At 34.3% G+C, this 14484-nt stretch overlaps 1 protein-coding gene across 6 annotated transcripts in view; it reads left to right on the top strand.

Annotated features, from left to right (window-relative positions):
- LOC127834345 (eyes absent homolog 1-like) overlaps positions 1-14484 on the top strand; it is a 177807-nt gene that overhangs the window by 110902 nt on the left and 52421 nt on the right. For all 6 annotated transcript variants that reach the window (XM_052360103.1, XM_052360100.1, XM_052360101.1 and 3 more), the window contains 2 exons: positions 5082-5206; positions 13742-13828. In XM_052360103.1, the coding sequence (XP_052216063.1) occupies positions 5082-5206; positions 13742-13828 (212 nt within the window). The remainder of the gene's footprint in view (positions 1-5081; positions 5207-13741; positions 13829-14484) is intronic.

Raw genomic sequence — 14484 nt, 5'->3', positions numbered from 1 at the left:
AGAACTTTTCACAGACGTGGCTCATTTTCTGTTCACTAACTATTCGTGAACAATTCATGAACTCAGTTCACGAACAGTTTATGAACTGTTCACGAATTATTCGTGAACTGCAGAACAACATTTCGCAGGGGAAGTTATTTGCAGTGTGTTTTCGAATTTGTAGTTACAATGTTTGATATTTTTGTTGGCTGAATATTCTTTTTTTCAGCTTAGCACCATGTGTTACTTTTAATCTGAGACTGGTTCTGTGAAAACAGGGCTAAACGGGTTGTCCTAGATTAGCCTGTCCAGTTGACTAAGGTTATTCTATGGGGACAACAATTTTGACTTACATGGTAATTATTTGTTTAACTCTTTCAGTGCTGGTACCGAATTTTGAAGGCCTTTGCAAACAGTTTGGATCCAGATGAGACGCCACAGAACGTGGCGTCTCATCAGGATCCAATCTGTTTGCTATTCTTATAGTATTCTTTGAAAAAAATCGAAGAAAATGCTTATTTTAGAAATTCAGCAGACAACATTTTAGCAGACAACAAATTACCCAGCATGCAAAGGGTTAAAGAAAGTCTCTTCTAAAGGAAAATCTAGTCTAGGCGGAAAATGTTGTGCCCAGATAAGCCTTATAGATAAGACAAGATAGATAAGGTAAAAATGCATTTCAAAATAAACCAATCAGAAAATTTAGAGTCATTAATCTATATGGACAAAAACAAACCATATGTCTCATAATTTAGAGTTGGAATGAAAAACTAATTTGGAGAAAAACGGGGGTATCCCAAAATTTAGTGTCAGAAAACTTTTGAGTAATTGGGGTACATCTAGCTCTGCTACACTAGTAATTGGGGTACATCTAGCTCAGATACACTAGTAATTGGGGTACATCTAGCTCAGATACACTAGTAATTGGGGTACATCTAGCTCAGATACACTAGTAATTGGGGTACATCTAGCTCAGATACACTTACTGCTTTTTTCACCCTTATAAGTTCTTAGAGGAATTAGTTTTTTTCAATACACAGCCCTGTGCACTTGTTTACATGAATATTATCTACTTATTTAGATAAACATTTTAAACACTGCAATTACAAGCTGATAAAGTTTTCAAAGTGGTCCATGGTCAAGTCGCATTTGCTTGTCTGTTGAAGAACCGAATTTACGGTTTACACTCAGGCCCCAAAAAGAACCCATAGCGTTGTATTAATTGTTCTTAACAATTAATGCGGTTTGGTTGAATTCTGTGGGAGATTTCAGTACGCCTCATTTCGTTCTTGTCTTTGGTGAAAATCGTCAAGTGTGGATGATTTTCAAAGTCGCCCCGTTATCTTACCATCTCTGATTGCTCTCTGCTTTTTGCACTTTATCAATGGAGTAAGAATTTAGGTCACAGACAAGACAAACTTGTTGTAAAAAAATGTCATTTTTAATGTCCTTTTAGGAGGCACAGAAAATATAGCGTTTTTTTTTATTTTTGGAATTTAAAGTATGTATTTGGTAATACGACCGACTAGGTCTTACATTTTGTCACCATTTCAGGTTTAGACAATATTTGTTTGTTAAATATATATATATAAAATTACTGAAGGAAACTATTGTTTTTAAAATATTTATGGACAAATAATGAATACATTTCCTGAGTAGGCACACAACATATGCTACATCATATTAATATACATGTACATTAAAAAAAAAAATTAGCAAATTATGTTTTCTGCAGTTTAGTTTTCTCTCCATATAATTTGACTAAAAAAGTATAACGTTGATTATTTTAACATTGTTCTAATTTGCCTGACAATTCACATTTGGAACAGCTGTAAATAATTATGTCGTAAATCGTTAAACGGATGGCCACGGGTGGCTGTGCATAATTGTGTGCCACAAAGTTATTTTCCGTTGGAAGGGATTTATATAAAAAATATATAATAATAAAACATATGACAAATTAATGGTTGAATGAGTGAACCAGATGTTGCTGAATACATGGTAAAATGATCCTCAATTTATGATTGTGTTACTAATATGGATATATTAACACAACAATGACTTTAATAATTATGTTAATAAAATAATCAAGCAATTACTTTCAAAATGTAAATCTTGATTCTATTGTAATTAACAGACTTAGTTTTGTCACAAATTCTCGGCTGGATGCATTGTGGGTAGAAAAACAGATCCAGGCTTGAAGTTTGTAAGGACACTGAAAATTACAGGTTTCATGTTAAAGTTTGAAAGTGATTATTAATTTCTTCAGTGGAAGTCTTAAATAGTAATTATCATTTGTTACTTCAGCATCGGTGGTTTTAATACTTGACTAGGTACATAAAAATTATAGCTAGCATGAAGGTTGGGCCGTCTATTGTTGTTCACTGAGGTGTGTGTTGTACAATTTGCATTGATTGTACATTTTGAATATGCCATGGCTCTTGGAGGATGTTTGGAACATGAATTTCAACTATATTTACCTTGGTTTGAGAATATTATCTCCAATATAACCTCTGAGTGGTCACAATCATTGGTGTCATGGTTTATCAACATTATCTTCACGGTCATTTTTAATTCAATAATTTCTACATTTCCATTATCATCAGAATCAGCAGAATCAGCATGTATCAATATCTCAATCATCATGATTACCCTCCACATCATCAGTATCATTGTCATCATCATCTTCTTCTTCTTCTTTGTCAACACCAACATCATCAACATCGACATTGCCATCATCAATGTCAACATTGTCAACATCAACATTGTCATCATCAACATCAAAATTGTCATCATCAGTGTCAACATTGTCATCATCAACATCAACATTGTCATCATCAATGTCAACATTGTCATCATCAATGTCAACATTGTCATCATCAATGTCAACATTGTCATCATAAACATCAACATTATCAACATCAACATAAACATCAACATTTTCATCATCAACGTTGTCAACATCAACATTGTAATCATCAATGTCAACATTGTCATCATCAACATTGTCATCATCAATGTCAACATTGTCATAATAAACATCAACATTATCAACATCAACATTGTCCTCGTAAACATCAACATTGTCATCATCAACATCAACATTGTCATCATCAACATTGTCATCATCAATGTCAACATTGTCATCATCAACATCAACATTGTCATCATCAACATCAACATTGTCATCATTAATGTCAACAATGTTCCAATTATTTTATATATATAATTATGCAATCATTTAAACATAAGTGCTTTTGTACTTTTTGTAATTTTATCTGACTTGTCTGTGCTGGAAAAGAAATACTTCCTTGGAATTGATTTTTAAATTAATCATTTTTTCCATTATAATAAATATGTTGCCATGGTACTGTAAGTAATTTTTCTGTGTATTTACTTTCATGCGAACATCATTCAGTAGGTTTAATTGTGGATTTAGTTCAATTTAGTTACAATTATTATATTGTAGATAATTTGTTTTCATTTGTGTGCATAATTTTGTGCTCACTAAAAGAAAACTCTGCTTTGTACTGCAGAACTTGTTCTGCTACTGTGCCGATCTAGAAGTCTTTTTAGTCCTTCGGAAGAGCAGAATGTTTGCTGCGAATATTTTGCTTTTCATGGATGGAATGGAGGGATTATCTGTCTTATAGTGAACATAGTTTGAAGGTCTGTTAAGCCGCAAGCAGGCATGCTATGCAAAGCTGATCTACTCTAAGCTTGCGTACTTGGACAAAAGTTATAGGAATGTTTGCTATTTGGTTATTACTTTTGGTTAATAGACTTAAAAAAAAACAAAAACAACATAAGCATTGGTAAATAATTATGTGGGTAAAATTTGAAACATTTTAACAATGTCATTAGTGAGATTCTGTTGTATATTAAGTTTTTTTTATAGTTTGACAAAAATAACAACAACATAGGATTCTTTAATATTATTTTTAAGCAATATGAAACATATGAAGAGATTGTATTAAAACAAGACTCAAGCTTCATTTAACACAATTCCAATTAGAAAGTTGTCTACTTATTATTAGTTAAAGATAACTAGAGTTATCAATATCGATGCACATGAAAGTCAGTTACAGACCTTTGGTTTCAGTCCAAACGACCATACATTTGCAAATTACTGCATCTGTAATTTTCACACTTCAAAGGCAACAATAAGAGGTAATACTTTTTTAGCTCACCTGTCACGAAGTGACATGGTGAGCTTATGTGACCATGTGATGTCCGGCATGTGAGCGTGCGTCCATCAACAATTTGTTTGTGTAGACAGTAGAGGTCACAGTTTTCATCAAATCTTTATGAAATTTGGTCAGAATGTGTATCTTGATAAAATCTGGACTTGGGATTGTATTTGGGTCATCTGGGGTCAAAAACTAGGTCACTAGGTCAAAAACTAGGTCAAATAATTTAAAAACCTTGTGTAGACAATAGAGGTCGCAGTTTTAATCCAATCTTAATGAAATTTGGTCAGAATGTTTATCTTGATGAAATCTGGGTTGGGATTGTATTTGGGTCATCTGGGGTAAAAAACTAGGTCAAAAACTAGGTCAAATAATAGAAAAACCATGTGTAGACAATAGAGGTCACAGTTTTCATCCAATCTTTATGAAATTTGGTCAGAATTTTTATCTTGATGAAATCTGGGTTGGGATTGTATTTGGGTCATCTGGGGTAAAAAACTGGTTCACTACGTCAAAAAATAGAAAAATTTCAACAATTTGTTTGTGAAGACAGTAGAGGTCACAGTTTTCATCCAATCTTTATGAAATTTTATCAGAATGTTTATCTTTATGAAATCTGGGTTGGGATTGTATTTGGGTCACCTGGGGTCAAAAACTTGGTCAATAGGTCAAATATTAGAAAAACCTTGTGTAGACAATGAGGTCACAGTTTTCATCCAATCTTTATGAAATTTGGTCAGAATTTTTATCTTGATGAAATCTGGGTTGGGATCGTATTTTGTTAGTCAGGTGAGCGATTCAGGGCCATCATGGCCCTCTTGTATAATTGATCTGCCAATATCTTATTTTTAAATAACGAACATTATAATTAATCGGTAAGCTTCAAAATTATCTCCCTTGTTTTATTTTAAGGATTACAGAATTACAGCCCTTGGCCCACAGTTCTATAGACAGCGCAGAAGACAGTTCCTCTAGTCAGCCATCTGAAAATCACATCAATCACTCCACAGGCCTTGTCCCAAATGGAGCAACTGATGGTATGTTTTATAAATGCATGCAATTTCATATGAGCCTTGCTTTAGGAAAACTGGCTTTATTTCTTGTGCGTAGAGTGTCATCTCTGATTAGCCTGTGCATTCTGCAAATTAATGCCTGTGTAGTCTGCGTTAAAAGTGGTAAGTGCAAGAAACACAGGCTAATCTAGAGCAACGCTTCATGCTCATGCATTAACCCTTTGCATGCTGGGAAATTTGTCGTCTGCTAAAATGTCTTCTGCTGAATTTCTAAAATAGCATTTTCTTTTATTTTTTTCAAAGAATACTATCAGAATAGCAAACTGTTAGGATCCTGATGAGACGCCACGTTTTGTGGCGTCTCATCTGGATCCAAACTGTTTGCAAAGGCCTTCAAAATTCGGTTCCCGCACTGAAAGGGTTAATACTTGATTCACAAATGTTTTATTATTCATGATGTATTTTTTTGTCCTTATATAAACCCTTTCCCACTCAGAAGAAAAGTGAAAACAGCATAAAACCAGAACAGCCTGCAAGTAACTCGCAGTCTGTTCATGTTGTATGCTGTTTGCTGCTCATCATTATCTAAGGATTTAGAATGAAGCCTTTACAACTTTAATCTATAAAGAAAGGCCTTTAATTAAATGTAACTTTATAAGGGTCTTCAAATGGGTTAAAATACGCATCTAATTGGTAAAATGTTAAAAGAAGACTTTCTTTGTAAGCAAGTATTTTTGTCCCACTTCTTGTTCAGTTATTAATTGCCAGCTTGTTTCTCTTTTCATATTTATATCTAATGATACTATTGATGAATACATTTTCAAAACTGTTTATTGAACAACGTTAACTAGACATTGAAATGATGTTACATATTTACTAAATTATTGTTGCACCTCAAAATAATACATTCGGTAACAAAATATACTTAATCTAAATACTACTGGCCTATGGTTACTGATACAATGTATATCACCTAACCTTCTTATTTGTCATGTTTAAATAGTATGTCATTATTTTAAGAACAGTTTGAAAAATAAAAGTGCAGTTTAAAGTGACAAAAGGGTATCAACTTACAAGTTAATGATATATTTGGTATAATTTATTATTTTCCTCTTTCAAAAAGGTCGCTAGAAGTTATACATTGAAACGTTCAATCAGAAGCAATATCTTGATCCATACTGTTTGAATTTCAACAATCAAAACGACCTCTCATACCCCAAGACATATTTCTGGCATAGAAGTTTATTCCTTCACAGTGTTTGATTTCCAATCTTTGAGATTATAGTCAAATACTGAATGGACTGGTGGACACCTTGTAAAAATGCTAATTATAAATTTGTCAAAATTTTTATTTGTGACTCAGTGCACAGGAAAAGCTTACACGGTAATCGTAAAAACGGCAATAGACGATGTGGTTTATTAATTGTTCATGTTTTATTTTTGATCCAGTTGACTTGAAGTTTGACTCATTTTAGTTCTTTTGAATTAATTTTATTTGAGTCTTTTTATGAAGGTCTCATGTATTATACCTTGCTTCAAAACATACGAGTGCCACTTTACTTCTTTTTGATTCATTCTTAGTTTGGCCACATCTTAAAACTAATTGAAGTTTTTAATTAACATTTAAGTGACAGCAAAGCTTGAGTCATATATTTATTCGCCATGTTTGATCGTTTGTCATGTGTAAGTAACGAGTACGTATTTTCAAATTCCAATGGGTGGACATCAATCAAATTAAACAAATGCGAAGGTAGTATTTCTTTTTAAAATCCTTTTTCAATGCCAATTTGTGTTTTATTAGTAAATCATTGAGAATTTTGGCTATGACGCCCCGAGGGGATTAAGCCAGATATTTGATTGATATAAAACGTATCTGATACAAAGATAATTCATGTCTTTTGGAAGATGCTTTTGCATGTGCCCAATGAAAAGGGAATTTGTCTTTTGAAAACAATTTCAAGTGACATGTCTATGCGAATAACATGGGGACACAAGCAGATTTCTTTAGGCGAAAATGCAGGTGATTCAACAGTCGCGACAAAAGTCTCCTCGGATTGTCTCGTTGTAGATGTTTGAACCCAGGATGCTTTTTTTTTCTCGTCTGCTTTTTCTTGTCTTCTTTTTTCCTAGTCTGGGATAATAGAAAATGAATTCAAAAATAACCTGATTGTTATTGACAACAGTTTTAATTAATATTTTAATATATTATTTATTAATGTTTTGAGATTAAATTCAAAGATAACATGGCCTGCCAATCATGTCTTCCTTGAATAGAATTTATGATTCTCTTAAAATCAATTATTTAGTGCTTCAATTAACTGATACATTCTCCAAGGATCAATTAAATATGTTGTAAACTTAAATCAGTAAATTGAAATTTAATGTTCATTCGTAAAATGTTAAATTTTGAAAGACAAAAATATGATCCAAACAGAAGCCTAAAGAAATAGTAAGACATGAATAAAAGTAATCATTTTGATTTATAATATCACTAAACTATGTTATTGCAAGTTGCTAGTCTTGAACTCTGTTATGAAATTGTACACTAGTTTAAATGACTGTGATTCAAAGAAGTCTTGATAATTGCACTTAAGAAAGACTGCATATAAAAACAAATTATAATAGACTAAGTCCACTTCTCCAAATCACATCATTTAAACTTTTCTTCAATTGTAAGAATTGATGCATAGAGAGTTGAAACCTTTTTTTACTAAAATTAACTTGTTTCCCTTTGTAGCGGCTATTCAGTAAGTCCTGTTTTGGAGTGCAGAGCCATTAAAATTTGAACACAGAAATGCTAATCCCCTTCTGCTTTTGTACTCGCTGATGAAGAATACCGATCACCGAAGATAAATGTGTCCATTTTATCGTCGTTTTAGATCTGGAGACGTTTTTCATTGTCTGGATTTTGAAAAATTAAAATAAAAACTCATTGCCGAAATGGGGCGACTTTTAATGAATTAATGGCAGTTCAAACCACACCCCTTTTGCTTCCTGAAAAACGTGGTATCAATCATAATTCATGACCATCCACCATGGGAATAGGGAGTCAGTAATTCCCCAAATGTAGCAAACAATCTTTCAGCATGGACTTAATAAAGAGGATGACAGCATAATTGTCGAACATTGTCCCGCTTCTGATTGTGTGCTGAATACGAGGGCATTGTGCACACAGTGCCATCTTGGGCTGCCCCTCTGTTTGAATGGAGGATGTGAGATCAGTGATGAATGGACCATTGAACGGTGATGACCTGATAATTAGTTACATGCATTTTCCTGAAGAGGAAAAAAGCCCTTAGTTTAAGCAAACCTCAATTTGTTACACTGTAGTGTTGTTTTTTTTTAGAAAAGAAGTTGTTCTTAGAACAGGCTTGACTGAAATTTCTTGATTAATTATTGATCCCAAAGAATATTTCTAGGAATTTAAAGAAAATAAGTTAGGGGTAATAAGTTTTGGTTTCATTAGATTTATAATCTATTTAGGCTCTAAAAGGCCCGCAAAACTCTGAGGACTTCAAAAGCCTAGTTGCACATGTTATGAGTCAAAATGGGTACTGCCTTTAACAAAATAATGGTTACGCAGAATTAAGGTTGGTAAATATAAACAAAAAATTCTAGAATTAACAATCCGGTAATGAGACACACCATCGAATAGTAACAAATACAATTTAATGATAATGCGGGCATAATGACCACATCTCTACCCATGATGACTTTTCTAACGCAACACTTTTCAAACTTTACTATCTCAGTTATGAGTAAAGATTTTGATTTGCAATTGTACATGTTATCATTTGACTTGTTTCTGAGCATGATCATGATCAAATCATTCATCCATGACAATGGGACGCTTTGGCAAATGAGGTTAAAAAAAATTCATTTTTTGGCACATGGAAATAGTGAAAGGTGGTATAGTTCTAATTTGATTTCAATTTCATCATTCTAGATGTGTTTTTTTGCTAGGAAAACATAAAATAATTCATACAATAATATGGCTTGTATAAATATTGAGGAGCGCAATAGCGCAATCGGGTCGTTGAAGGCCACCTACCCCATGCTTAACCCTTTGCATGCTGGGAAATTTGTAGTCTGCTAAAATGTTGTCTGCTGAATTTTTAAAATTAGCATTTTCTTAGAATTTTTTTAAAGAATACTATCAGAATAGCGGACAGTTTGGATCCTGATGAGACGCCACGTTCTGTGGCGTCTCATCTGGATCCAAACTGTTTGCAAAGACCTTTAAAATTCGGTTCCAGCGCTGAAAGGGTTAAAGTGTCTGATTGTCTCGAATGAATGACTTTACCGTAGGCTTTTGCAAAATGTAGTCAAATGATTGCATGTACAATTTTAAATAAAAATCTTCAGTCATAACCGAGATATTCAAGTTTCCAAAGAGTTGCTTTTAAAAAGTCTCCATGTGCGTGTTGCGTTAGAAAAGTGTTTTGTGTAAAAACTCTACCATTTGACCTACTGAATGTCGTTGCATGATGATAAAATGGTTATCTTTGGGAGAAATTTCATAAACCCTCCATTCTTAGATTGAATATATACAGTGTTGCTTTCCTGGTTTATTACCCATTTTACGACCATGTATTGTATACCATCAAATGATGGAATATTAATGCGGTTATAGACGCCCATTGCCACATAGTTACTCGGTCTTAATGCTGGCATAAACTTTGTGATATTCATGAATAATATTGTTTATTATTCAATATGTTAAGTTTATTCCGCTAATAAACTCTGTTATAAGGGCACATAATTGAAAACTTAACATCTGATTTATTAAAATTTTCATGTCACTCGTTTTTCATTAAATATTGGGCATGACATATTTATGACAGATTTTGGCAATTTCATCGAAACTTTAAATGCTATCCTGGTCGCATTATTTTATTTTGAGCTCACCTGTCACAAAATGACATGGTGAGCTTATGTGACCGTGTGATGTCCAGCGTCCGGCGTGTGTGCATGTGTGTGTTCGTACGTTCGTCAAAAATGTGTTTATGTAGACAGTAAAGGTCACAGTTTTCATCCAGTCTTTATGAAATTTGTTCAGAATGTTCATCTTGATGAAATCTGGGTTGGGATTGTATTTGGGTCATCTGGGGTCAAAAACTAGGTTACTAGGTCAAAAACTAGGTCACATAATAGGTCAAATAATAGAAAAACCTTGTGTCGACAATAAAAGTAAAGGTTTTCATCCAATCTTTATGAAATTTGGTCTGAATGTTTATCTTCGTGAATCTGGGTTGGGATCGTATTTGGTCATCTGGGGTCAAAAACTAGGTCACTAGGTCAAATAATAGAAAAACCTTGTGTAGACAGTAGAGGTCAGTTTTCATCCAATCTTTATGAAATTTGGTCAGAATATTTATCTTGATGAAATCTGGGTTGGGATTGTATTTTGGGTCATCTGGGGTCAAAAACTAGGTCACTAGGTCAAAAACTAGGTCAAATAATAGATAAACCTTGTGTAGACAGTAGAGGTCACAGTTTTCATCCAATCTTTATGAAATTTGGTCAGAATGTTTATCTTCATAAAATCTGGGTTGGGATTGTATTTGGGTCATCTGGGGTCAAAAACTAGGTCACTAGGTCAAAAACTAGGTCAAATAATAGAAAAACCTTGTGTAGACAATAGAGGTCGCAGTTTTCATCAAATCGTTATAAAATTTGGTCAGAATGTTTATCTTGATGAAATCTGGGTTGGGATTGTATTTGGGTCATCTGAGGTCAAAAACTAGGTCACTAGGTCAAATAATAGAAAAACCGTCAACAATTTGTTTGTGTAGACAGTAGTGGTCACAGTTTTCATCCAATCTTAATGAAATTTGGTCAGAATGTTTATCTTGATGAAATCTGGGTTGGGATTGTATTTGGATGATCTGATGTCAAAAACAAGGTCACTAGGTCAAAAACTAGGTCACTAGGTCAAAAACTAGGTCACTAGGTCAAATAATAGAAAAACCTTGTCACAGTTTTCATCCAATCTTTATGAAATTTGGTCAGAATGTTTATCTTGATGAAATCTGGGTTGGGATTGTATTTAGGTCATCTGGTGTCAAAAACTAGGTCACTAGGTAATATAATAGAAAAACATTGTGAGGACAATAGAGGTCGCAGTTTTCATCCAATCTTTATAAAATTTGATCAGAATGTTTAGCTTGATGAAATCCGGGTTGGGATTGTAATTGGGTCACCTGGGGTCAAAAGCTAGGTCACTAGGTCAAGTAATGGAAAAACCTTGTGTAGACAATAGCGGTCACAGGTTTCATCTAATCTTTATGAAATTTGGTGAGAATGTTTATCTTGATGAAATCTAGGTTGAGATTGTATTTGGTTGGTCAGGTGAGCGATTTAGGGCCATCATGGCCCTCTTGTTAGGGGTTTTTAATATTGAACCTCTAAAATATAGACTTTAATAGTTTTCTTGTTTATTTCAAGCAAACACAATTTAAGAATCGACATGAAAATTCATAAATTGTCTCTAAAATCTCATTCAAATGAAGGGAAATCAGAACCAAGATTCAACTGACATTCCAAGGCATAAATCTAATAACGTTTATAGCTTATTAAATTAGATGGATAAATTTTACAATAATTGATTTATTATTTAAATCTATGAAATTAAAAAACACAGCAAAAACAATATATCATATGGAAGTTTGAATGTTGGAAAATATTAATGTTCTTTTCACAAGGATGTGTGCTTTAAATACATAGTATGAGCGTTTTACATAACATTCACCAGGGCCTACAAATGCATCCTATTTTGATGTTGTTGTTATTTTTTATACATTTTAGCTGATTTATGAGGGCTACTTTTCACTTCTGCCTTTTTTAGCTCAACTGTCACAAAGCGACATGGTGAGCTTATGTGACCGTGTGATGTCTGGCGTCCGTTGTGCGTGCGTGCATGTGTGCGTCTGTCAACAGTTTGTTTGTGTTGACAGTAGAGGTCACAGTTTTCATCCAATCTTTATGATATTTGGTCAGAATGTTTATCTTGATAAAATCTGGGTTGGGATTGTATTTGGGTCATCTGGGATCAAAAACTAGGTCACTAGGTCAAATAATAGAAAAACCTTGTGTAGACAATAGAGGTCACAGTTTTCACCCAATCTGTATGAAATATTGTCAGAATGTTTATCTTGATGAAATATGGGTTGGGATTGTATTTAGGTCATCTAGGGTCAAAAACTAGGTCACTAGTTTAAATAATAGAAAAACCTTGTGTAGACAATAGAGGTCACAGTTTTCATCCAATCTTTATGAAATTTGGTCAGAATGTTTATCTTGATGAAATATGGGTTGGGATTGTATTTGGGTCATCTGGGGTCAAAAACTAGGTCACTAGTTCAAATAATAGAAAAACCTTGTGTAGACAATAGAGGTCACAGTTTTCATCCAATTGTTATGAAATTTGGTCAGAATGTTTTATCTTCATGAAATATGCGTTGGGATTGTATTTGGGTCATCTGGGGTAAAAAAAACTAGGTCACTAGGTCAAATAATGGAAAAACCTTGTGTAGACAATAGAGGTCACGGTTTTCATCCAATCTTAATGAAATTTGGTCAGAATGTTTATCTTGATGAAATCTGGGTTGGGATTGTAATTGGTCATGACTCATCTGGGGTAAAAAACTATGTCACTAGGACAAATAATAGAAAAACCTTGTGAAGACAATAGAGGTCACCGTTTTCATCAGATCTTAATGAAATATGGTCAGAATGTTTGTCTTGTTAAGATTTGGGTTGGGATTGAATGTGGGTCATCTGGGGTCAAAATCAGGTCACCGGGCCAATTCTAGTAAAACCTTGTGTAGATGAAAGAGGTCACAGTTTTCATCACATATTAATGAAGTTTTGTCAGAAGTATTAATTAACGAAATCTGGCTTGGGATTGTATATGGGTCTGATAGAATTAAAGTTGATGTAGCAAGATTAGTCAGGTGAGGGATTCAGGGCCATTATGGCCCTCTTGTTTCAAACATATTTCAAAGCATTCACTAGGGTTCTTCTTATTATCCTCTTTTTACCTATGTACAGAGGTAAGGTATTTACTAGAATACTTTTATCCTATATATATTATATGTGTTTCACATATTTTAGGAGATCTACCAGCGCCCTTTTTTGACAGCAGTTTGCGTGCTTCATGTTATTTACCAGGGCTTTTTTTATCTAGCCTTTTTAAAGGTGTTCTACATATTTCAGAGGATTTACCAAGGCTTCTTCCATGCAGCCTATTTTAAGTGTTTTTGCATATTTCAGAAGATCTTCAAGGGCTTCTTCAATCCAGCCTATTTAAAGGTGTTTTACATATTTCAGGGTGTTTACCAGGGCTCTTTTAATGCAGTCTATTTAAAGGTGTTTAACATATTACAGGGTGTTTACCAGGGCTCTTTAATTGCAGCCTATTAAACGGTATTTTTCATATTTCAAGGGATTTACCAGGGATCTTTCAATACAACCTGTGTAAAGGTGTTTTACATATTTCATTGGATTAACCAGGGCTCCTTCAATGCAGTCTATTAAATGTTGTTTTGCATATTTCAGGGGATTTACCAGGGCTCGTCACTGCGGGTGACTCCGTTCTCAATCCTGAGCCTTGGATTATGACCGGGGTGGCTGGTCCACTTACAGGTATGACCTTGACTTTGCGTATCTATGGAGACCATATTATGTTACCGTAGCAACTGTAGAAAAGTATTTTGCTCATCAAGGCAACACAATAATTTGACATATTGTACACAATCATGCTAACAAACCATCCCCCACTATTTCCCCTCAGGCACTGCCCCCCCCCCCCCCCTCGTACAACTGAGGATGTAATCCCTGATCCCCATGGCTATGAAAGGCAGGCCAGACATTTCTCTCTTGGGGGATAATGTTGTCAAGGGGAAGAATGTCTGTGCACTCTAGACTATGCACAATGACTGAATTAACCTCTAATTGTGTCATACTTAAACACTTGAGATCAACACTCATAGAGACGCATCTTTGAACCACTCTGAGCGCCAGTGTTTGTTGAACAAGCTATCTGAAATCAGTCGTAAACCATCCAGGGAGCCATCGCTGTCAACAGAATTGTGGGACAGGGGCTCAGTCCGCTCATAGATGTCATTGTAAACCCGTCAGATGCCCGTAGTAGTCTGTCTTTTTGGTCCTAGACTGAGTATTCTCAGGCGAATACTCGGTAAGACGCTGTTCATGGATAATCAAAGATTGGAACCAATAAAAGCAACATGTTTGGGTTGCAATATTTGTTTAGCCCAAGTTCCTATAATGTGTTGGTATTT

This window comes from Dreissena polymorpha, chromosome 6 (assembly GCF_020536995.1).
Source record: "Dreissena polymorpha isolate Duluth1 chromosome 6, UMN_Dpol_1.0, whole genome shotgun sequence".
Classification (NCBI taxonomy): Eukaryota; Metazoa; Mollusca; class Bivalvia; order Myida; family Dreissenidae; genus Dreissena; species Dreissena polymorpha.
Note: the sequence above shows the minus strand (reverse complement) of the source record. Positions and strands in the feature narration are given on the sequence as shown.